The sequence below is a fragment of the Megalops cyprinoides genome, chromosome 4, assembly GCF_013368585.1.
Source record: "Megalops cyprinoides isolate fMegCyp1 chromosome 4, fMegCyp1.pri, whole genome shotgun sequence".
Classification (NCBI taxonomy): Eukaryota; Metazoa; Chordata; class Actinopteri; order Elopiformes; family Megalopidae; genus Megalops; species Megalops cyprinoides.
The window spans coordinates 10,120,215-10,146,371 of NC_050586.1; the positions used below are offsets into that span (position 1 = coordinate 10,120,215).

The following is a 26,157-nucleotide window of genomic DNA, read 5'->3' on the forward strand; positions in this document are numbered from 1 at the left end:
GTTTTAATCAGCACTTGAGCTACCGGACGAAGGCGTACCTTGCACTCCTGCCCACTTTAATTTCCCTCCTCCTCTTCCTGGGGAGGCTTTGTGAGGAGGAGAGGATGGAGAATGGGAGAAGGAGAAAAGGCAGGCAGTCAGGGGCTGGGGGGGAGGGGGGAGGTGTTGGAGCGGGATTTTCTAATAAGAAAAGTGTCCTGACCCTTGGAGTCCCCCTGAGTGTGTCTCTGCTGTCGCTTCTGTTCCGTACCTCGCCTGTTACACAGCGTGAGTGCCTTGCTTCCAGATTGAGGCGGCCCAGCGCAGCATGGGGGAGAGAGGCGGCGCAAAAGCCCCTGCCAGTACGTGGAGCGCCCGAGAAAGGAAAAAAAAGGTGAACGATTATGGACCGCAATGCAGGAGCTGAGCTGAGGGGAAGAGAGCCGGTGTGGGTCGCCTAGGGAGCCCACAGCTGTCGCCGGGGCCAACCATACTCTGACCCTGCATGGCGACCATTTGTGGTCATATCGCAGCCCTCCTCAGGCCAATCAGCTGTAAACAAGGAGCCTCTTTAAACTGCACGGTCCCGCATCAGATCTTGCCCGCAAGCACGGAACATGTTGTCTTATTTGTCTTCGCTGTGGGGACCGAACCAACACCAGCTGCAGCTATTAATAAACATCTCCATCTCGATCACATTAGGCGCTTTGTGCTGAGGACGGTAAGGAAGACATCACTCTGGCCTGCTGGGGCCCCAGTGCCACTGCCTTTAACAATAGCTGTGAGGGATGACTGTGCACAGACATTCACTCGCGGCTCGCTGTGCCTGTCTAAGGGAGTGACCTGAACAGGGGTGAAAGGGAAATGTACGAACAGCAGTATTTCATCTAGTTCAGTGGCTCAAACATTTCTAATAGCAATTTTCGTATCATGCACTTGAACAGTACATCCTGTGCCTTGCATTCCAGGTCGCAATGTGTAATGATTGTTAAAATTACTTATTGCCAGTTTCCTCCATAATGAAAAGTCACAACCCTATCAGACCCAAGCTGGTGGATGGTTTTGGTGAGAACGAAAGTGTTTAGGGGCTTATAGATCTTTACCGTATTAACATCTCATAAGCCCAATGTTCATCATCGGCAAGCTCACAGAAAATCTGATAAAGTTATTGAAATGACAGCTACAAGCACAATCTCAACATCTTTTTCACGCCTCTCAAGCAAAGCCCCCATATCAGCAGAAACACAACTAAAAAAAAATGAAATTGGACCAATCAGATATCCATTACGGTCCCTCTATGGCGAGCGCGTACACATTTAATGGTTGGTTACTATAAAGCTTACAAGAGACTGTAGCGAATGGACAGATAAATGACTTTATTAAATGATTGTCAGAGAAAATGAGTCGTGATGGAGAATAGCCGCGGGGCACGCACAGTGTACCCTGTGTTGAGACCACATGGAGTCTCTGAAGTCTTTAGCGTTAAAGGGAAAGGTCTGAAGTCTGAATAGCAGAGACACAAAACAAAGGCTACATGCCTGGTGACAGACAGACATTTAGGAAAAGAGTGACTCAGCTTATCGGTACCGCGTGATATCAGGTGATTACCTGGTGTGTGGCGTTGCAGAGACGGGGGTGTTATTAAGTGATCTTGAATACCATTACATTGGTACCTTTTTTTCTTCTAATAACTGCCTTTGACTGTACTAATGAAGAACTGTAATTTACAGTATGGCATTAATTTATCAGCAAATATTACCTATTTAGCATATTTTCTTTGACTAGAAAAACCGGCAATTTCAAGTCAGCATGCAATTAACCTAATTTGGCGTGCTGTGTTGAAAGTCTCCATGGGATCACTGCAGAGTCGCTATATTTCTCTTCAACCTTTAAAACCGGGTTTTTACCAGCTGAGTTACAGCATGAAGGAAATGCTAACTGCCTGGAAGCGATAAATAATGGCTCCTTTTTTTGTGAAATCACTCCTAAAGCTAAGCTCAGGCTCTTTGATAACTTGGCAGTCTGACCTACACTTTTAACAGCTGTTTCTTATGTCACCATGGTGAGTCTTGCAAGGCGATGACACATTTTTACATGGATCCTCCGGGAACGCATATACCACACTAAACTGCAATCAAAAGGCCCTAGAGATTGCAGCCCGCAATAAAACGATGCTCTCATCAAGTTTTATTGAGTTTATGTGGCTTCCTCAATTATTTAATATCTCCCAAAAGAAAAAAAAGAGCAATGTGCTGTCTCTTTGTGCCAAGAGAGGAACAGACATTAGCACCCCTCCCCTCTCACTCCCCCTGCCACGTCTATCTTAACAGATGCCAGCAAATCAAGATATTTGAAGTCTGTTAACTCTCAAGTGAAGCACAGATTAATACAGTATTTATTATTTCCACACACTGCCTTTGAGCTCAATTTGTGAGGAATATTCACTTTTACTTATAACTTGTAAGACATTTATTCATGATGACTTGAGATCCCTAAAGACTTGCTGTGCCAAGAATTGTAATTAGTTGGGTGCCCCCTCCCTCCATGCCCCCAAGCCAGACTTCAATACTTGAAAAATAATTTTAGGTGATATACTGTGAAGCTGCAAGGGAGACACTGAACAGGATCTACTTGAATTAGGAGCATCGTGCATTGATACAGAGAAATGAAATTAGTCATGCACCAGAATAATAAAAAGAGACATATCCCCCAGGTCTTGGAAGGGCTTTGTTGGTCAAAACAAGTCAATTTAATTAATAGCTAGAAGGACTAAGGTAGCTTATGAATTATTTAAGAACCAACTTTCAAAAGTTCAAGCGAAACCCTATATGCAATCATACAGCCAGTGTGATTGAAAATAGGGAGAGAAATGTTGTCCTATCAAAACAAGCTGGAAACAAAGAGAACGATCTGTACTGCACTGAATTCTGAACTATAATAGATGCATGCAACTCATCACCGTGGAACCATGGTTAAAATATGCATTACACATATTGAATAGATTGTGACTGCCAATTTCAACAAGCACAGAATGATATTGTTTTTCCAAACTGCACAATTGCAGGCAGTTTAATTTGGTTTAGTACAAATTGCACTCTATTACACTTGACTGATTAGTGATTTATTAAAATATATGTTAAATATATGATGGGTCTTTAATGTTCTCATTTTTATATTTTATGCAGGATAAGTAAATAAACAGATTATTTTAATCCCCCCCCCCCCCCCCCCCCAGTTTGCTGTTAAAGGCCTGTGCTGCTTACCATAAATAATCCATTTTGATATTTCAGCAGGTGTCCTTGTGCAAACATTGATAAAAAAGCTGTTTGGGGAAAATAAATGTGGTTTCTGAGATTAAAGCAAAATTGACCTCAATTTAAGTTAAAAAATATAACTTCTTATTTTCTTTGTATCTTCATATATTTAGTAAGTAAACTGGTTAGGGGCTGTAGATGAAATACTTATGACACAGTTTATCTCTTCTACTTGAAACAAGTCAGATTTTTTCAAATTACCATATGATCCTATGAGAAGTAATGGTAGAGTTGGAGGGCTCTTATTCCTGCAAGCTCAAGTTCAGTAAATCCAAGCCACATTCCGTCATGAGGGCAGTTATTTCCCCCAAATTAAATCTGAATGCACTGCACTCTGCTTACCTTGCGTCAGAGCTCAAATGTACCTTTTTTTTTTTTCTTTACAAAATGACGTTTCCTTTCTTTCACTGTACTGCATGAATTAAGGAACAGATGGCAAACACAGTAAATGCACTCGCGGAAATTAATTGATATGGATGTGGAATCTGAAAAATGTCACAACAGAAAGAGATGGAACACAAATATAATGTTTCAAGCCAAGACTACAAATAATACCCTATTAGATTTGAGTGTACCAACACAGTCATTAAGCAGCCCCATAGTGCCATTAGAAATGGATAACAATGGGTCAATCAGCAAACATAGTATTTTCCATAAAAATATATAAATAAATATATAATGTTAGGGTAATTCTATGTTTGTATCTGTAATATTTTCACACATCCTGTTGGGCTCAATACTAAACCAAAGACAGACACACAGACACACACACAGAGACACGCACACACACACACACACATACATACACACAAACCCTGTCCTGCACATAGTTCCATTTCAATACAGAAAGGACAGCTGTTTTGTAAATTGTACGTATGACTGGCCAAGAGCTTCCCTCACAAAATGTGTGAATATTATACATGGAACACTTACAGTCAGTCTTGTTTTTGAGCATGTATGTATGCTGGTTTGAGCAGGTTTTACTTCAGGAATCAATGGACAGAAAAATTCTATGTTTAATGTGAAATTGAAACAACCACGTTGTATCACAGTAATTCCTAACCATGTTAAGATATTTAACCATGTTAAGAGTTTAATTATATTGTAATACTTCACCACTCATGCCAATAAGTAGTGATACATATTTAAGACCCCTGTTTGTGAGGGAAAGTCATCAACACATTTTCAGTTTTTGTCCTAGAGAATAGTAACATAATCTTGATTAAATCCTTGTTAATCATTCAGTGTTAAAATAATATCTGCATTCTCGTGTTTGTGTATGGCCTGTATTTATTGCGTAAAACATACTGGGCAGAAACAGAAATGTGTCACTCTCTTTATGCATTGATGATTTTAGAATACCAAAGTGCATTGATTTGGGGTATTGACTAAATGCATTTGGCATCAATTTGATTAATCGACCATTTATGAAGGACTGTAATACACGGTTGCATAAACACTATATCATCTCATTCATCACAGAGATGGTTGGACACATGTGATTAGGCGATTTAACTAGCTGAATATCTGACAAAAAACAAGAAGGAAAAACACATAAAGGTACTAGTGCACCCTGCTTATCAAAGAATGTCTTGAATAATGCCTAATTAATGCTTTATGCTGGAGGCTGGACAAACTTAACTGGACACACTTATCACATATTGTATAATATGTGTAACAGTCAAAAATGAATGATTGTTATTATGAATCAAACAGACACACAAACAAAAAATCAATATCCAAAATCCATGCCCCTCATTTTCCTAGATGCATACTGCATATATGTCAATAGAGTGACCCCTTTCTTGTGATGCACAGGATAGAGGATACACCCATTTTTTTAGGCACAGCCTTGTCCCTTTATTTGAAACTAAAGATGAGGCCAGATAAGGTTGCTTTGTTTACTTTCACAATCCTCTTGATATCAGACTTTTTTCCACACTTGCCAGGAACCAATGGTTTCAATGCCAAATGACATATAAAAAATTACTTTGATTTTTAAATATCTTTAGTGAAAACAACTTACTACCACTTTCAGAGTGATAAGTTTAGTTAGCTTTTAGCCACATGGATGAATCGATTCAACTACTAGATTTAACAAACAGTATCATAGCCTTTGAAAGCCTGAAAGTCTATGGGACAGTGTTGCAAAAAGACAGTTAAACACTAGTTAGCAAGTATGTCAAAATGTTTGCATGTCCACTCATTTCAACAGCTTGTTAAACTTAAAAAAGGAATTGTGAGATCTAGTTTTGATAAATACAGTGGTTAACATGTTCCTAAAGTACTACCTTATATATTAATAACTGAGGATGACTGGTCAAGCACACTATGTTATTATTCAAAACCTTGGGCTCAAGCAATTAGAGATGTAATAGCACCAAAAACTCACGGTATGATAATACCACAATAAAAAGTCCACAATACGATATTTATCGCGATAATAAAAAACAAAGAAAAATGATGACTTGAACCTATATGCCTGCAGTTTGAAAAAAATTGCCTTAACATGAGGGTCTATCAGGGCACTCTGGGTGATTTTCAACCAGACTGAAATTGCCTGAAAGGGGCGGTACTCCACGGAACACAACTTGACCCTGATTGGACTATGATATTCAGAGGCAGGGCAAACTGTCTAGAACAGTCACGGCTAGTGTAACACTGGGGTAGAATGTGATTCCCTCCCTTTCCCCCTTTGGTGGTGCATTGCCCGACTGCCCTAAGGAACAAACCGCCCCTGGTGCAATTGCAAAACAAAAACAATACAATTTTTGACAAGGACAGATAGTAGAATGCAGCTATACTAAGGAAATAACCATGTAATCTCCTGGGAGATTTTGTCACAGTCCCACGACGTTATTGAGACATTTTTTTTTTTGTGATATCGCGAAACTTGATATATTGTTATATCCCTACAAACAATACATTCCTGTAATGTAATCTGGTAATAGTCATACAGTATGACAATTAAACCTGTACAAAATGCAATTTAATTACTTACGGCTACTTAATTAGCAGTTTAATTCATTAATTAGTCAAAATGCCATTGTTTTTCTCTTACGGCTACTAAATTAGCAGTTTAATTCATTAAGTAGTCAAAATGCCATTGTTTTTCTCTTACATGCCAAATAACGGATAATTTTGGAACTCTGTTGAAATAACATCCCTCTTAATATCACATATTTGTTCTGCACAGGAGAGATGATGTTAAACAGTTTGTACTGCATTTTGATGGACCTGGTTTTTATAGGCTATTTGATGGCAACGCTGGGGCATTTAATGGATGGAATTTAATTTAAGAAATGAACTCCATAAAATCTGAACTGAAATGCATGCATCATCTTCCTGGTCTAAAAACACACCCTCCCCAGGATGAGGGAAAACATGATTTATAAACTGCATAAATCATTTATTACCCACAGGTCAGAAAGTTCAAATAATTCAAAATTAACATTTGGTCTTATGTCACCTGGTCCTAGAGAGAGCTTTAAACTGTTGAATCTGCTTCATGAACATTTATTTGAAATCCGTCATTGATAGAAATGCCTCCTTCCTGCTCCCAATATTGTATTGAAACAGTAAGTTTACCTATTTACTTTGTGTACAGTATTACACCCTATCACTTGTCAGTGACCTCTAGCAGCAGGATTCAGTTTTGCATTTCAGTGACCTGGTTAAGAATAAAATCAAGGTAAACTGATAATAACCAGACATTACTTTCACCATTAAAACTGCTTATGTCAGTAGAATTTACTGGGGTGATCAAATGCCAATAACTTCTCTGTGCATTCAGTGACATGCAAAGCGCTCGCAAATGAGATCAAGACACAGTTGTTGAGATGTTTGGTGAAGTGCTGGATCGTGGTTGTGTTGTATGCTGTGGCAGTATGTAGGAAGTGCTAAAAGACACCTTCCATGTCTTATGAAGTATATCACAGTCATGTATGTGAAACATTACTCACAATGTGGTGCACATCTTAACAAAATATATACTACGGAAAGAACAAATTCAGGGAAAATCTCATAAAGCCAATTTTTCTCTCCAGAATGTTACCATATAAAATATTGTAGATGGCAGTTTAATCAGGGTAAAACACAACAAGATATTCAATGCATAGAGTCATATACACAGAGACTAGTGAGGGTGGGAGGTTGTCAAAATCAGGGGTAGGCACACTTGAGTAAATGAATTAAGTGGAGTATCAGCAGCAAGGTTAATTCAGTAATTAAAGCGTAATGAATTGATTTGATTACAATTAGACAAATTGGAGAATCAAGGGTGCTTAGCCCTGCTGTAGTGTCTTACAGTACATTCCGAAAGAAATTTACCTCTCACTCGCAGCCGTAGAAAGCGTTTTTAGGATGGTTTTTGAAGGTTCATACCTCACATTCTCTGGAGCCTGAGATGGTGCAGGTGCAGGGTCCTGTCCCATTGACCAGCACGTCCATGGTCTCAGAGTTTGTGGGGTTGTAACTCATGTAATACTCCTGCAGCTGGGAGTTAAGGTTGTGCTCTGACTCCTGGGCCTTTTTCCTGCGTTTGCGCCCCACTGAGTGCTGCTGCAGCTGCCTCATGGTGTTGGGGTAGCGCTTCCACGAGACGTAGATCACCAGCAGGATCAGGGACACAGACAGGAAGAGCGCCACGCTGCCCGCAATGATCTTGTGGAAGGACATGTGCTCAAACTCTGGCTCCGGAGTGGAAGGCGAGTTGTCAGAGAAGGGAGGAGTGCTGGGCTGAGGTTCCCTGGAGTCCATATCTGCCAGTTTGGGAGCGAAGGGCTGTGGGAGTAGCCTGCGTTTAGGTGAAGTTGAAGGAGCTTGGGTAGTAGTGGTAGTAGGAGGAGGTGGAGGCCGAGTGGTGGCTGCTGTCGACGTGGGAGTTAGCCTCGGGGTCGGTGCGGGGGTTGGTGCTGGAGTTGGATCCTCATCACAGATTGTGTAATTCTTCACAGCCTCCGTTACTTTCTCTCCCTGAAGTGACTTTGGGCTGCTGCATATCATAGTGGTGTCTTTTGTGCCTCTGAAGTCCCTCAGCCAGGCCACCAGGGGGCAGATGCTGGGGCTGCAGTCCCACACGTTGCCTGCCAGGCTGATGGTGGTCAGGGAGGTCCAGCCTGCCACGGCCTCCCGGGACACGTTGCTGAGCTTGTTGGACTCCAGGTTGAGTATCTGTAGATTGGGCAGGCACTGGAAAACAGCTGGATCCAGGGCTTGGATCTCGTTGCCTGAGAGGTCCAACTTCTGCAAAGTGTACCAGGTCCAGGGCAGGCCCTGATTGACGACTCGGATGCGGTTCCACTGCAGGTAGAGTGACCGCAGGTTGGTGAGGCGTGGGAAGAGAAAGAAGTTGATCCTGGAGAACTGGTTGTGCTCCAGGTGCAGCTCCGTCAGCTTGAGCAAGCCCAGGAAGGTGGTGCGGGTGAGGGTGCGTAGGCGGTTGTAGCCCAGGTCCAGGAACTCCAGGCTCCGGCATTCCAGGAAGGCGCGGATGGGGATGCTCTTCAGGCTGTTGGACCGCAGGTGCAGATTCTGGAGCTTGCGCAGCCCGTGGAACTGCCCCGGCTGCAGCACCTGGAGCTGGTTGTAGGACAGGTCCAGGTTGCGTAGGTTGGGCACGCCGTGGAAGGTGCTGTTGTGGAGCTGCATGATCTTGTTGGAGCTGAGGATCAGCTCCTTGAGCCTCCGCACACCCTGGAAGGCCTGGCTGTCTATGCCGCTGATGGAGTTGTGATCCAGGTAGAGCCAGATGAGCTGGTTGAGGTGGGCAAACTGGTAAGGCAGCAGAGTCAGCAGGCTGTTGTAGCGCAAGGAGAGGCCCTGGCACCCCGCGGAGATGTTTTCTGGGATGTCTTGGAAGGCACCAGACTCACAGTAAACAATCTTCCCCTCGCAGCGGCAGCTCAAGGGACACATCCTCTCCCCTTTGCAAAGGAGCAGCAGAACAGAGACCTGGAGAAGGAGACATGCCAATCGTCCCTCCCAAACTAGGGGCCCTGCACAGAGAAAGAGACAGCAGAGAATTCAGGACACAGAACGCCCACCTCATTCTGTATATACAGATGTGTATCACTGATATAGTGCAGTGGATTGACTTGCTCAGCATGGCTTTTTAATCTCTTAAAGCATGTTTAATAGGAAGGAACTGTGTTGTTCCTCTTTTGTTTAGTTTACTGCTGTTACAAATTCAGGGATGTCTTAGCAGTAGTCTTACACGGTAAGGGATGAGCGTAATGTGAAATGCTTCCTGTTATTTAAGGATAAGGGAGAGGAGCTTATGTGATTAATTTCAGAATGGATGTGGGAGAAGCTTGTGGAGAAGCTACAGTATCAAACTGACACAAAAAGGTGATTTTGCCATTTTACTGAAGGAAGAGCCTTCTTCCGACGGCAGATACTGTTTCAGATTACATCCCCCATTACACAACCACCTCTGTCTTCCCTTTCTGATATCCTAGCATATTTTATTTAATCTTCAAATCTCTCTTTTCACTCCATTTCACTCCATTTCTATTTTCTGTGAGCTTTTAGCATACTAGAGTCACAGAGAGTCTATTCATATTGAGACATTCTGTATAAAAGAATATAATGCATTACTGCAAAACAAAACACTTCCAGGATAGTTTGCATTCATATTTTTTAAATTGAAGGAATTTCGTTAAATAAATGTGCAGTTTAACATTTTCCATTACCAGCTGCCCTTATTACTGTCCAAAATGAAAATCTGTGTTGTTGAGTATGATGTTTTAAAGCAATACTGCAGCTGATATCATTATATTGCTACAGAGCGATGTGTACTCATGCTAACATGTTCCAAATTCCAGTCTATACACTATAGTGAGGCCACATATTTGGCCAGCCTAATTGATCCCATTAACCCTCATTCTGTTCCAGTTCCCAACATGGCATTATTGCCAAAATTTGCTTCATTAAAAGCTAAGGACAGCATGAATCACAGATGAGTGTATCACTTCATAGTATTTTTTGCCCTTTTCCCCTTCACATAACCCTATTTTGGAATCACCAACTGTATGTTAAACTTGTTTCACATTGACAACCAATGCATTCACTCAGGAGTACTTTTATTTTTGACCTTTTCCTATGGTAGGCAGAGTGGAAGCTATATGATAGCTCCTGTGTGTTTGTCAGTGAAGGGTGACCATGCACAGGTTGCACATCACAGTGCTTCATCTAGATAGTAGTTTTTTCATATAACTTGAAAAACTACGGGAAATTGTATTTAGTTACCTTAAGCATTATTCCTCTGTAATATTTTTCATTATTCCTCTGTAATATTTTTTTGATAAATTTCTAAGGCAATTTCATTACGTGTGGGATGGCCCATCCTTACCAGACTTACTGTTATTCTACCCAGGCTCCAACGTGAAGATTGCAATGCACACTCTAAAAAGTACATTTCAAAAGATACCAAAAGATGCATGAAAATGAGGCCCTGGGGTTCCACATTTTTTCTCTGCTCTTTAACAGGCAAGAGCGCAAAAGAGCAAGGCAGGAACCGATCAAGCATACGCAGCAATTTACAGAGTCATCAATTTCTCCTAACGGGTAATCCTATTGGTACAGTTAACACGTACTGCACTGTAGCTGGAAATCACTCTCCAGTTAATTCAGTTATATATCAGTGCAGTTACCATTTGGAAACTTGGAAAGGCCTCAGCAGAGGGAACATTAGGAGTAGAGAGTAAATGGACAGAAATCCATAGGTATCACTAAGAGATTCTCCACACACATACAGCATCTCACTGGGGGCAAATCCCGGGCTCCTTCTACCCGAAACGCGTAATGATGAGTGCTCTTTGGCTTAGTACCTGAAGTTCACTGGATCCTACCACAGCTCCACCATCACTCAGAAGAATTTACAGTGTAACCCGTTCAAAACGTCTTATCAATTTCCTTGAGTGCTTTTTAAGTGCGAGGGAGGGAAGTGGCTCCCTCAATCTCAGATTGATCTGCCTGCCGTCACTGATTGTTAATGGAACATCCTGCTCGGTAGCAATGGGGATTGTTCCCCTCCTGTCCTTGGGGGGCCGTTTATAATCTGGCTTAATTGAATTGTCTTAAAGGATGGGTAATGCCATGTCTTCTGAGCTACCTTAGCACCCTATTTCCCCCAGTCATATATAGGTTGGTTTACGGATTGTAGCCTGAATGACACAATAAGCAAAGCTTAGTAGAATGTAATATATTTTTTCATTCATCATTTTCATGCATAGAAACTGCACACCAGCCAAGTTTCTAAACCGTTCTTTTTAGCCTTAGAGCATTCTTTCCACCCAAAAAAAAAAAAAAAAAAAAACGTAAACATTTTACATGGTTGCCGCAAGATTTCAAAAAGAAACCTAGGCAACGATTTTTACAAAAAAAGAACTGCTGGGTTACTGTTTAGCAAGCAATTTATTCAACAAATGTGAATCACGCGCCACTTTCATGGTGCTCTCCTTCACAAAAGAAAAACATGGATTTTCTGCTTTGTTGCCGTTCCAGGGTATTGTAGCTTCTATTCCTGGTGGCTTTCACACAGAAATGATAAAACTGCAGTAGTAATATGGGGATTGTTTACTCTTCAGGGTTTGTGTGTGTTTTTCCAAGTCAAGTCTCCCGGGTAAAATCGATCTCACCTCACCCTCCAACTACAACTGGATGATGTCATTCCACACAGACCAGAAAGTTCATTCAAAAGTAACTCTTCTCAATCTCTCTTGTTTCAGTGGCAGCGGCTTTCAAAAGCCTGGGAAGTCTTTGGCAACTGCAGGGGAGTCAGCTGCCATCTCCCTTGGCGGAATGACAAGTTGATATTTCACACGAAAAATGCTGCAGCGTTTTATTACACTGACAGGAAGAGCATTTCCCCCAAAGCACTCCTGAGAGATAATCAAGGGAAAAAACTGTGATGAAACACTGCATGGGTGCAAAAAAATACAATAACAACTTAAAAAACAATGATTCAGATAAATGCAGTGGACAAACCTTCCTACGGTTCTCTGTTGATGCACGCATAATCGTACCCAGATCCTTGACCCACAGGGACCAACTCATCCGAGAGAAAAATCAACAGAGTTCTGAACCCTTGCAGGGGTCATAGCCACCAGCTAATGCTGCTGCACTGAGCTTAACCACTACTTTGCAAACATGTCCACTTCAGTGATGGATCTAGACGGGTGTAATGAAATGGAATGGTATAACACTGCAGTATTTTCATATAGTCTGTTTGGTCAGGAGAAATGAATCATGTATGTTTGATAATTTCTGTATCAATGTTATTTATATTTTGTGCCAATTTGCAAACTTTTTCTGTTTCTCCAGTGAGAACAACACATGGTTTCTGATGTATTTACTCCACAGCAGGCTTTAAGGATTCCAGGCAAGACATCATGTTTAAACTTACCTTTGTTTCAATCTATTAATTTTCTGAAATAAATAAATAAATAAATAAATAACTGTACACAAAATCTCTTTGATTAACCCTGCAAAAAAACCCTCCTGTCATATTTTCCATAGACTCAGCAGAAAAATACACATACCACACTTTATATATAATATTACTTTGACAAAAAAGAGTAGTGGAATCTGAGGTATATACAAAAAGGCTTTAAAGTCTGTTCTGACAAATATTTTCTGTTATATGTTTTGTCCAAAAGAAGACAAAAGCTCAAATACCTGGTAATTAACTGTTGCTTTATACGGCCATTTTAAAACAGTCTCTTTCACCTTAAAGTAGGGAATTAATAAGTGATCCATTGAAGTATAGCAGCCTACACACTTTGGCTCCTCATTATAAATGGAAAGCACAATCTGCTCCAAAACCAGAAGCAACAAAGTAGCCTCTTTTTATAACAATGCAGTAAAATCTTGCATTCATACAGGGCTTTTCATGCACGGATCTCAAAGCGGTACTGCCGTGAAGGAAGGAAATCAATTCACCCAGAAACAAATCACATTTGTATTTTTACAATGTGACAGGTTCTGAAATAGGACTAGTGTTATGCTCACATTCACTGGTCTGGGAGTGTTGTTAGCCTGGTCTGACACTGTTGCTCATTTACTTGAATGGATACACTTATGTTCTATTTTGCTGGAAGTTCTCCTAGATAACAACGTCTGCTAAATGCATGCAATGTAATGTAATGTAACACAAAGGACAATTGGTGATGTTTCACATTCCTTCTTCTGTGTTCGATAGATTGTGTATGGGGTTCTAAACTGAGGGCAGACATGGAATGGGCTTCCCCACAGATTGAGGTTACCCCTGAGGTTTCTCCTCTCTATCTCCTCTGAAGAGAGCCTCCTTGATACAGCTGCCAAACCTAGCAAACTCGGTGGGGGCATTTTAAGCTTCATTCTTGGAAAAAAAAATATTCTCAACCTACTCTGGGATGGATTACCTAGACTGCACATAATGAATTTACCTGCTCTGCTTCAAAGGGGGCTTTATGAATTCACTAGCACCCTACCTAATTCTGGTTTTAACTTGTACAGTAATCGTCCAGAGAATCGAAACAATGTCATTATAGTATACAAGAAGAACAATTTTCTCAACAACAGAGACGAGTTTTGGATGGTTCTTAATAGTTCTTAAAATTATAAATAACAGTACATGAAAAGAATTGTTTTACTAAAATAATGTAGGACTGATGCAGTATAATGTCTGTCCTACAGTGGACATCTTAGGTTAGTCTGTTGTAGCAGTAGTAAAAAAAAATCATGTAGAAGATGGAGTGGTATGACAAGCTTTGAGGGAAAAAAACATTGTTCACAACATCGGTCATGGAAAATAATGGACCATGACTCAATTGCAACAGTGAACACATCATATCTTGGCACCAGTGGTTGAATGTAACACCATCCAGGGGGAAACATTAGGGAAAAGGGGGGAATGCATGTGCCATAGTGAGGAATATTCCACACCTATCTGTTTTCTGTACAAATAAAATGACAGCCAACATTACAAAAAATCTCTGTAACCATCCCTGTAACCCAACTCTCCAAAGGATCTTTACCCCATTTTAATGTATCACAATGTATACTTTACTGAGAAGGTGAGTGAAATACTGGTAAAACAGCATGGTCAGCTAAGCACACATCAAAGAAGAAAATAGTCTAGAGTATCACTTCAGTGCTGTCCCTGGTGCAGGATCAAGTCCACTCAGTTCTCACAATTAAGGATTTAACAGACAAGATTAGGAAAATCCATGCATCCTTTAAACCACAGCAAACATTTATCACCACAGCACACGGGCCCTTCTATTCATTAGCCAAGCAAATTCGATGGCACCAGATCGATCACTATAGTGAAGACAAGTTTGTCTCCACGTTAGCAGTATTACAGAATGAGATTGTTCCTCTGAGATCAATTGGTGCTCTCCTCAGACATAGTGAATGAGCAAGTGCCTTTATTGAGCCAGAAGCTGTTTTATCTGGTACAGCTGAATCTTTTCCTGTCAGCTTTCAGTATCACTCAAAACTACTAAATATACCAAAATGCAGCCTAAACAAGCTCATAAAGACACCATACTCTTCTGTGGCATTGAGAGAAAGGATTAGTTGAATAGTGGTGAGAGAATAACAAATTGTTGACTTTTTATGTGTTAAGTTTGCAAATTAAACTGCCAGCTGGCTTATGCTTATATAGAGAAAAGAGTATGTGGAGGCATCTAGTAGCTAGATAATCTTTGTATTGACTGACATTATTTGTGTGTCATTTCTATCAAGGTATCAACTGGATTCACAATCAGTTTAATTTGGTAAATGAATAAGTGTGCTTTGGCATTTTCCATGAATTGCCACCTATAGTGCTTTCTGTGACGCTGTCTCATTAGTCAGCTCTTCTTTGTTTGGAGAGTGACATATACACAGCTTGAGTAATGATCTCAGTATTTCTTTTCAAATCTCTGAACTACAACAGCGTTTCCCCAGACAGTGATTTTTTTTCTACAGTATACATTGCCTTCCTCTCACAATGTGATATGATTCTTAGACCAAAGTTAAACTAATCAAAACTGATTCACTGCTTGAATATGCTAAGCATTTCTGTCATAGCCCGATTGCAATAAGGTGGTACAACACATTTTTCTCAACAGACACTAAACAATGAGCTTCTGAATGAACGCCATCATTTGACGTGCAGTGGAGTGGATAACACCATTGTTTGAGTGGAACAGTACTGTAATTTAGCACTTGGTGAGTAAAACAGCTTTCCCGCACACCTTCATGAAATGCAAAGTGTGATATTACTGCTGGAACCTTGAAGAAAAAAAATCTGCTGTAAAAAGCTGCATCAGTCATTGTGCTGTTGACAACAATTACACAATTCTAGACATCTGTAGCATCACAACATCAACTAATGGGTACAGAATCTTGGAACAGCACAAGATCTGTGCCATGACCAAACTGCAAGACACTCCAATGTAATTTTAAACAAGGAATATATGTTGGATATAGGATATGCTGGATGACTTCCACCAAATATATCAAACATCTTTTGAAGCTGAGGCCAGGAAATACACCTTCAAACAAGCCATTCCATTTCTGGCCAACTGTTTTGAAGCAGGACTTGGAAAATAGAAGGAAACTCCAGGGTTCACGATGGTTTTCACCCTCCTGCCACCCAGGGAAACTGTCTTTGATATTAGTTCCCACTGCCTGACAAAAAGGAATCTTTTAGGAGTACAAGTCCGTAAATATGCAAAACTTCCATCTGGTAGCAGGACATATATTACATTATTAAATGTTTTGACTCTGATGTAAGGCTTAAGCTTTTAAATGACTTTTTTCAACTACAAATCTGTGTGATATAATCACATTACCAATGCAGAACAGCAATCTGTTTTTAGACTTCTAAGTTGGTCATACTAAAACTGCAAAATAGATTTGAAGTACTTTGTGCACACTTAAAATCCATTATTCCATGTCCATTTATGTTAATGATAAAAAAAAAACCTACAGAATGTTAAATACAGAATAGAACAACATTACACCTATAGTCATTTCTCTGTAGTATGCTAATTAAAATATTGTTTTAAAAAGGACGTATTTAAACTGTCTTACTATATTACTCCCTTGAATACTAATAGCCTACTACTACCGTTTTTACCACAGAAATTAGCTTAGTTGTGTGATGTGGGAGGGGCAATTGAAATCGTTGCCAGAGGATAATGGAAGTCAAAGGTAAGTTAAAAAGAGTTATCTTATATTTTAGAATGAGTTAAGTTTGTGAACAGTATGTGACAGTTTGTGTGTGACAGTTTGTGTGTGTGTGTGTGTGTGTGTGTGTGTGAGAGAGAGAGAGAGAACTAGGTTTCCCCCAAATTATGACAATATTACATAGTATTCTAACATTATATTCTATTATTACGACACCATTATATTTTTCAATTTACAGTAAATTAGCAACACTATTACCAAAAAATCAAAGCTTGCTAACCAAAAAGCTATTTAGTCACACAAGTCCATAATATTACATTCAAACTGTATCTCCATTTAACCGTTAAACAATGGGGGCAATGGGATTGTTAAATATGCTTATTTCGGGTCTACTGAATTTTTGTTTTTCCAACTGAGAATACAAATAGATACCAATAAAAGGTACACTGGATAAAGCTAAAAAATATAAAAAAGGCTTATTGTTTCTATAGTCACACAAAGCCATCTATACCAAAAACGAATGCATGAAAAGTGCAAAAGTGAATGTATTTTAATAGTGCAAGAAAAGTACAATTGCAAAATATCAATACAAAAATTGTAATTCAACAAAAAGGTATTTACTGTGCATTTTGCTGAATGCTCACAATGTACGACGAGTTAGAATCAGCCGAACACTGCTTGTTTCCACACTGACAATGTTTTTTTTGTAGAGTTAAGAAAAAAAGTTTGTAGAGTTAAGAAAAAAAATCACAGATCTCTTGTTCAGGCATTCAATAAAAACACTCTGTAAGAAACACTGACTACTGCTGCTACTACTATTACTACTGATAATCATATAATAAGGCTTACATAATCACCGAGTGAGCTTTACTAAAAATTGGTGCATGGTGCAGTTTCACTGGGTCTATTGTAAAAATTAAAATATGTGACCTCAATTACACTTTGTATTTTTTAAAATGCACAGAGGCAATCTGGAGATTTGGTAGTAGCAACCACAGAAGCGGCAACAGATTGAAGGCAGCAGAGACAATTCTGCCTATGGGAATGAAAGGAAAAGAGAGGGAGATGTACAGTTCTTTTTTTAAAAAAAAAAAAATTAATTAGGGAAACTGAAAAGAGAGATCGTTCTTAAGCTTATAGCAGGGAGCTCTATTGTGTGCAGTGATAAACCCCGATTTGCAAAACTAAAAGTATGGTATCTACTGAATGACTCTATCTGCACTGCCTGCATTTCTCACTTTGTGTTGAGTAGAACAATATCAGCATATATGAGTGTGTGTATTTATGCGAGTGTGTGCATGTGTTTTTGTCTGTAAACAGTAAAACAATCTCTAAAAAACAGATTTTATGAACCTAATGGTGGATCTGTACTTTTAATCTTGAGTTTCATCATAACTAATGTGTTTATAATCCATACATGTTCTGTCCTTTTACAGATAACTAAGAAATGACAAAGCTGCCCCCTGAAAATGTAACTGCTGTTTTTGAAAAGAAAATCAGAATACATACCTAAGGGTGTCATTTTGATTATCCATTCTGTATTTAACTGACTCAAAAAACACTTCCAGTATACAGAAACAGCAAGTTACAAATGCATGCATACTGTCTGTAAGTCCTTAGATATGCTTGCAAACAGGGCCATGGGAAGAGGCTTTAAATTGGGGGTGCTGTAGTGGGAGGTGCATTTTTTGCATGTCCAGGCTGGATTTGCACAGCACACAACAACATAGCCAAATACATTTCTGCAGCAAAAGTGTCTTTACCAGTTTCTGTGCCATTGTGATAGCTAGCTACCTTGAATGATGCAACATTACTAGCTACTAGATGACTAGGCTACATGACGTCCGTTGACCATGATGCTTGGCATTATTTTAATAATTAATAATTATTCAGTATTGCTAATTATTTCTCAAAACTTCCTCAAGCATTAAATTCTTATGTAAATAACAACAGAGAATTATTCTAAATGTTTTAATATGTTTATTTTTTTTGCATCTGGCAGAGAGTGCTGTGATGTCTGCCTTTTCCAACAGGGGGTGCTGCAGCACCCGCAGCATCCCTACTTCCCACAGCCCTGCTTGCAAAAGCAGGTTTGCCATGCAAAGAACTGACAGCAACATAATCCAAGTCAACCTGAACAATTTGGGGCACCTCAGAAGGTGATCAAGTAGTATTCCAAAGCAAACCTACCCCATGCCTCCTACATTCTTGTTATATTAATTGGCTAAGTAGTTGATGAGTCAACTACCTAGCTAATGACTTGGCTGTTAAATAAAGGGTCTGAAAACTGAATTAACTAGCATGTCTGACTACCAATTTAACTGACCTGATAGAATGGGTAGGTAGTTAGCCAGTGAGCTGGTTGGCTGGCAACCATTAGAAACATGGAAATGGTAAGTTGCAGATGGCTGTGAAAAGCAAATATAGAACCGGGATGTAAAGGCCTACCCTTTCAGCCTGGTTACCCATCATGAACAAACAATGTAATGTTGTAAAATCAGAAATGATAGAGAGTGTATTTTATAAATGTTTTTGGCAGCCTATTAAGGTTATAAATGCCATATTAGCATTATTATGGATCTTTTGGTTAGAAATTTAGCTAGCAAGCAAGTATTCATTAACATTATCTGGTCCCCGGAGCATTACTGATGATGTAATGTGGCAGGAAAAATAAGATGGAGAAGATGATGAGGAAGAAGGAGGAAAAGGTCCAAACTGGGACATTTACTGTGTGGCTGTATGACATTGTATCCACATTCTGCATGTTTAAATGAGGTTAGATGACACAGAAGTTAATATTTGTAATGAGTCAGACCCTAGGGTCAAAGCTGTTATTTCTGCAGGAAAGCCCAAAAGGGGCCCAAGTCTCACTGCTGTATAATTATGAGGTATGCCAACTTGTAACTTGGCAAATGACATACCTACCATCACAAAAAATTGTATTTTTTTTTTTTTGTGATATTTTCAAATGTTATTACCATTAATTAACCCAGTGGTGGTTCTGATTCAGAATTGAAAAAGAATTATAAAAATTAGAACAATACACTTGAGTCTAGAATACTGTTATGACAAGTATTTTGGCTGTAATGTATTATGCACCTTCTAATCTGCACATCTAATCCAAATAAAAATGTACTATAATTTTTTTTTCTCATCTGTTGTAGGCCTACAATATCCCAGTGGAATTCATTTGCCCTCTTCATGCACACTGACATTTAGCCACTGATGTGCCCAATACTTATCTTACCTTTCAGTCTCCTTTGAAATGTGTCAGAATAGCTGACTTATCATTCCATTCATTCATATTTTTGTTTGGATTTTCAAGAAACATCTGAATGCTAGATACCTTTTGAATAGAGGATGTAAACAAAATGAGGCTGGAAAAATAAGAAGACGCATGCCTGTTGTGTCTGTGTAATTAAAAAATCTTTTTTTTCTTTTTTAAATATCTCTTTTATAACTCTTTAAATTGGTACTCTCAGGTCATTTGCTGTTGCCTACCACATCCTGAGGTTAGCATTAAACATTTTTATTGTTGTTATGAACTGGGTACAGCATATTTATGACAGAACTGACCCAGAAAAATGCAATAATCCAATAAACACAATAATGGAATTCTCCAAGAAATATAAGATTTAATTGGTGGTGATAATACTTAGAAAATCCATGGGAATTCAACATAAGATGGTCTTGTCAGATATTCTTTACCTTTGTGGAAATACTGCCAGTTAATTATAAGGTTAAGAACAGTAATCCATTATTTATTTTTACTATAACATATTAGTGTAGTGTGCATTACGTGACACTGTACCTTTGTAGTGATGTGTACTACACTGGGATGGCCACCACAAGTTTTAAACTGATGAAATGTATAACCAAAAATGTGCAGCTTAGCACATTTATTTTAATAAAATGTTCTCAATAGATTAAGTAAGCATATTTTTATTTACTTGATTTTAAATTGCAGACAAGTGTTTATAGTATGTAACGTGAGCTCTCCATGGTGTGTGTTTGGCGGGGGGTTGGAGGGGCTGTCATGGCATGTTTCCCAGTTTCCCACTGGGATTCCCCACTGATGTGTAGCAGAGCTGAAGTAATAGCTTGTGTGAGTCCTGCGTAAAAAGCCTTAGGTAGCGGGTAGCAGGTAGCCGGGCGGTTGCAGCGGCTACGTCACTCCCCCGAGACCTGGTTAAGTAGCGTTGTTGCCGACAGGCTAACGGCAATTTGCCTTTAGCTCAACTGGCAACGACGCTGGCCGTAAGGGGTTGGCAGCGAGCAGTGAGAACCTCGGTTCGAAACTTGCTCGCTCGCCGACCGACACCCGTTACATTGGTGCCGTGACCCGGATCATTGGCTAAGCCACTGCTTGGCCGCCAGAGGTCGCTGAGGAGTAAGAGGAGGTCAAAGGGGGGAGAGTGTAGCAGAGCTGAAGTAATAGCTTGTGTGAGTCCTGCGTAAAAAGCCTTAGGTAGCGGGTAGCAGGTAGCCGAGCGGTTGAAGCGGTTACGTCACTCCCCCAAGACCTGGTTAAGTAGCGTTGTTGCCGACAAGCTAACGACAATTTGCCTTTAGCTCAACTGGCAACGACGCTGGCTGTAAGGGGTTGGCAGCTAGCGGTAAGAACCTCGGTTTGAACCTCGCTCGCTCACTGGCTCCCACCCATTACAGATGCAACCCATATAGATACCTGTTTCAACAGATACAGATATGGCTGAGCATAAAAAATTACAATATTGGTATCACTTGAGCGATTATATTGATCTTTATAAACACACACACACAGAAACTAACACACTTGCTTATATGCCATTGCATCTAATTAAATCAATGCAAATTTTTTTGTCTAGGATAGGTCTAAGGATAGATTATTACGATTCAGATGTAGTGGAAAATTAAATTCTGGCGGGTGAATTCACATTTATGTGATTATTTTTGGCATAATATAGGGAACCATTATAGGCATAGGATAGGCACAGGATTCTTACATACCTCATGCAATGATAAATTGTGATATATGCAACATATTGTATCTTGGAGGAACATGCTGATCATAGACCCAAAGATAAGAATTTAACCATAAATAAATGACTTACACAGAGTTCGCTATGAGGATGTAGGACAAAAGTAACAAAACTGACATCTTTGTAGATTTTGATTTGAGTGTAATATTGTAATAACAATGGTACACTTCAGTCTAAATGCAAATATTTATTTATATACTTCTAATCTGTAGAAATGTTTTGAAAAATAATATTGTTGTTACAAGACTTGTTAACTTGTTAATCTAAGCTACAACAGAAACTTTGGTTAGCATAGGAACCATGACCCAATCCTAGCGATTATATGGTGTCCGATTTTATATTAATATTATACCACATATGAAATTAATTGATTTACATTTTTTACTTGACAGTTATGCAAAACAGGTGGCAGATTGCATCCCAGTTCAGATTTTCATGTTGCCCATCTAAAATATTAATTCATTAGAATATGAACTGAGTGCACTGGATAATTAGATATGCTATGTATGTAACTGTGGTAAAGTGGTGCAAATGTAATACCAGACTTAACCAGTAGGAGGTGATCATTATAGAGGAAATTAGAAGGCCAGCTGTAAATTTTACTATAAAGGCTAGTCATTTTTTACACCAACTAGCTAGCTAGCAAGCTACAATAAACAATAATTAATCAATTGTATGCTGGCTAGGGATCAACAGTGGCCATACTAAGCTGATAGCGTTTTAATGTAAGACTTTTGTGATGCGCAGCAAATTCATAAACATGTTTCCTTGATATTGTTTCACAATGCCACTATCTGCTACCATGGGCTACGGGCCCTACATAGGGGGAAATCAACACAAAAAATATGCTGAATGACATCTTATCTCTTTAATCTAAGTTGGCAACTCATTGCCTTATTTGTGGATATTAGCACAGGGAAACAACAGAAGGCTGAGCATAGTCATAGCTAACTTGTGTATACAGATACTGATATTCTGGATACAGACACAACTACAGGCTGGAAGGCATTCACAGTGCAGTAGAACATAATTTGGCATACAGAACTCTGACTTCCCTGGCACAGTCATTTAGGAAGGATGCGTCAACAGGCTAAACCCGATCATATGTATGTGTATGTGCGGGTCTGCACAGCAAAATCAATAGTGTTAATTAAACACTGTGTAGTACGGAAAATAGAGGGGACAAAAGGGATACATTTCAAGGCTGATGTACTTTGTGCTGATGGCTAACTTAATGCTCACTTTTTGTCCCTATGTTTCAAATGCTGCTGAGACCAGGCAATGGACAAATACATTTATCTGAAAGTGTTTTAACAGAGACACCCAAAAATGCAGTCTAGCCTTTATAAGAAAATTCGAGGTACCAAAATGAAGATCAAAACATGACTAAAAATTATTCATTTGACTCTTAAAATAGATAAAATTCCTTTTACTATTCCTATTTCAATGGGATGAAAATCTTCTGTGTGCGTCCTCTACGCGGGTATTCTGCATGCATCAGAGCAGCCTGTCTTAAGTACTGCCTGGAAAGTAAAGCCTATCATTGAATGAGGGCAGACGGCTTCCCCTAGTCAGTCCAGCTCAGTAGTTCATACCAAATGCATTCAAAGGAATTCTGAACTTCAAAAAAAAAAAAAAAAAAAAAACTAACAAAAACATATTGCTCTATGCGTGTGTATTTTTAGAAGAATGAAGTATATGTATTTTAAACATTGACTATGTTTTTTAAATCAATTTGTTTTTTTTGTGGATGACCATGATCATGCTTAAGTAATCTTGACTGTTGCACACATCCCTCATTGGTCAGAGAAGAGACAGGATGGTTTACCCTGTTGAATGTCAAGCCTGACAAAAAAATTCAACTGGACAAACCACGTCCTTACTCTGAATTGTGACTGGGTTTCTAGAGAAATGTGAATAGTTAAACCATCCATGTTCTACTTGCTAGACTTGAGTCCAACTGAACATTTGTTGAGTGGCGCTGGGATAATGTGTGGCATCCATGGGCTCAGAGACCAATAAACAGGCACAGGCTTGTCCAGGCTGTTCAAGATTCCCACAAGACAGCAGTTGCAACCTGGTGCGGAGCATCCATCAGAAATATATGGTATGTATCACTGCAAAAATGTTTATCTGCATAATGAAGATAACCAAGCCATATCATACCATACCATTTGATAAAATGATACAGCACCTTTTGTTGCAGGTATGAGTAAACCATTTCTTATGATGGATATACTGACCATAATCTGACCAGTCTCTGTACCATGATGTACAGCAATAAAGGATACAAAGTGTTTGCTATGACCAGAAGGATACATGACAATGATGCATCATAATGGCATACAGTTTGGTTTATAAAAAATGACACCAAATTTTGATGTGTTTGTACTGCCTAACTAAATATTGCAATCTATATTGGCTACGTTTCACGCTTCCTCTCAATTCAATATAAATGTGAAACAGTTTTATTTGAGGTACACTTGGAATTTATGTACAGATGTGCTTCTCTTGCTGGTAAAGCACACATTGATGCATTGATTGTGCATACATTGATGATGCATCATAATGGCATTCAGTTTGGTTTATAAAAAATGACACCAAATTTTGATGTGTTTGTACTGCCTAACTAAATATTGCAATCTATATTGGCTACGTTTCACGCTTCCTCTCAATTCAATATAAATGTGAAACAGTTTTATTTGAGGTACACTTGGAATTTATGTACAGATGTGCTTCTCTTGCTGGCAAAGCTCACATTTTCTTGGTCACGTTTGGGTCCCCTTCCCTTCCCTATCAGCATTTATTGCGACAAATGCAGACTGTTCCACATTATTGAAAAGGTGTTATTGAGATCTAATTTTTAGATTATACGTTGCATTCAGTTTTTTTTTTCTTACAATTACATGTGATACAGAGGAAGGTAGGATGGGGGGGGGGGAGACCATTTACTCTTCTAAGTAACAGCCCTGTATGGAAAAGTGCCTACCACGTCTACACATGCACATACACATGAGGATATCAGTAATGTTAAATCATGCGAATGGCTTCAGCAGGATGATCCTCAGCATGCATGTCTGTCCATTATCACGTATTGACATGAGGGGGAGAGACAGTACCAAGGTGAGGCACTTATTCATCCAGACAACCGCCCACTTGATAAGGGATCCAGTGAGGGAGTCAAATGCAGGCTGCATCTCTTAACAGCTGCGAGAGGAGACCCTTTGCAGCCTTGCCACCCGATGTCATCTGCCCACGTCTTATATCTGCAACTTGTCTGCAGATGCGTAATGAACGCGGTGAGCGCAATGCAATGAGCTGCCATTTGGCAGTGTGACATGCCAAAAACCGAATATTCATCTGGAAAATGGACATCACACGCCCTGTTTCAAAAACTACCTCATACATATCGCAAGCGTTTATTATACTGTGTACATTCTTACCACAGTTTCCCCACAGCATTGGTCTCCTGTATCCAAACACAATTGTGTGTGGCTGTATTGTTTTCTTCTTTTTTATTAGGAAGATAAGCATGTGTGCATATGGACTGTGAGTAAGAGGGGGTGATATGTACACAGCCTTACCAGACAGATCTGCTAGACTTACAATGATGCATGTACAGTAATTATCTGCACCTGGCACACAATCAGTCTATCATTAGAGCACAAGCTAGCACTTAGTTAATTGGCAGCCAAGTTCAGTGATGCATAGATAAGCAGCTGGTACAGTAAATGACACCAGTCATAAAAATAAAACAATTGTCTGGAAAACATGCAGCACCTTATAAGAAGTCATATCGTTTAAGCATGTGTCACATCATTGTCATTTGTAGCGATGGATGGTCCATCGGCTTACAATAACCCGAAGACAAGCTTGAAACCGGCAAGGAATCAGTGAACTTATAAATGCAAGTATTTACAAGTGGGGAAAAAAACAATCCATATAAATCATTATGACACCATATTTAGTATCTCCCTTCCAACACGTCAACTTTGTGTAAAGAGTACTAAAACAACTCGCACAGAGCCGAATGCCATCTGCTTCATTAAATGAAAAACGTGCGTAATGTATGAGCTAGCATAAACGGGTACAAGAACCGAACAGTCTATAGCGTCATGGGGTTGTTCTCACCACATTTGCTTAAAACATTAATTGCGCTTCGTGTACTTACCCATGTCGCGGGTCCAGTTGGTTTCCCGTGTTAACTCCCCCCCAAAAAAAAGAAAGAGAGAAAGAGAGAAATCTTTACAGTTCTCGATTACTGAGCAAAGATTTGGTTCCTATGTTTCGGCTTTAATCCCTTGATCCAAACTGTGCCAGCCGCTCAACCAGTAGCACAGATAGGGACGCAGCTGTCCTTCGTTGCGCCAAGGAAAATGGTTAAGTAAAAAAAGTGCAACAATGACGCCCCCAAATGATTCTAAACCTCAGACACCTTGCTCGGGTCCATCTATTCGCACATACTCCCAGACAGGCAAACTCACTCGTGTCAGTTTTTATTAAATATATTTATGAAATAACCACAAGCGGATATAGAAAATAATAATAATAACAATAATAATAACTGTTAGTGTCTCGTGGTATATAGTTAGAGTTAAAATGCCTACATCACAGCACAAGGAATTAGGAAGCCTTTCAGAAAGTTAACCAGATATCAATAAGTATACAGTCTTTACCCTATA

At 39.5% G+C, this 26,157-nt stretch overlaps 1 protein-coding gene across 1 annotated transcript in view; it reads right to left on the minus strand.

Annotated features, from left to right (window-relative positions):
- lrrtm4l2 (leucine rich repeat transmembrane neuronal 4 like 2) overlaps positions 1-25,650 on the minus strand; it is a 32,133-nt gene extending 6,483 nt beyond the window's left edge. The window contains exons 1-2 of the mRNA XM_036526175.1: positions 25,647-25,650; positions 7,677-9,289 (exon numbers count right to left, since the gene is read on the minus strand). Of these exons, the coding sequence (XP_036382068.1) occupies positions 7,677-9,289; positions 25,647-25,650 (1,617 nt within the window). The remainder of the gene's footprint in view (positions 1-7,676; positions 9,290-25,646) is intronic.
- Between the last annotated feature and the right edge of the window lie 507 nt (positions 25,651-26,157).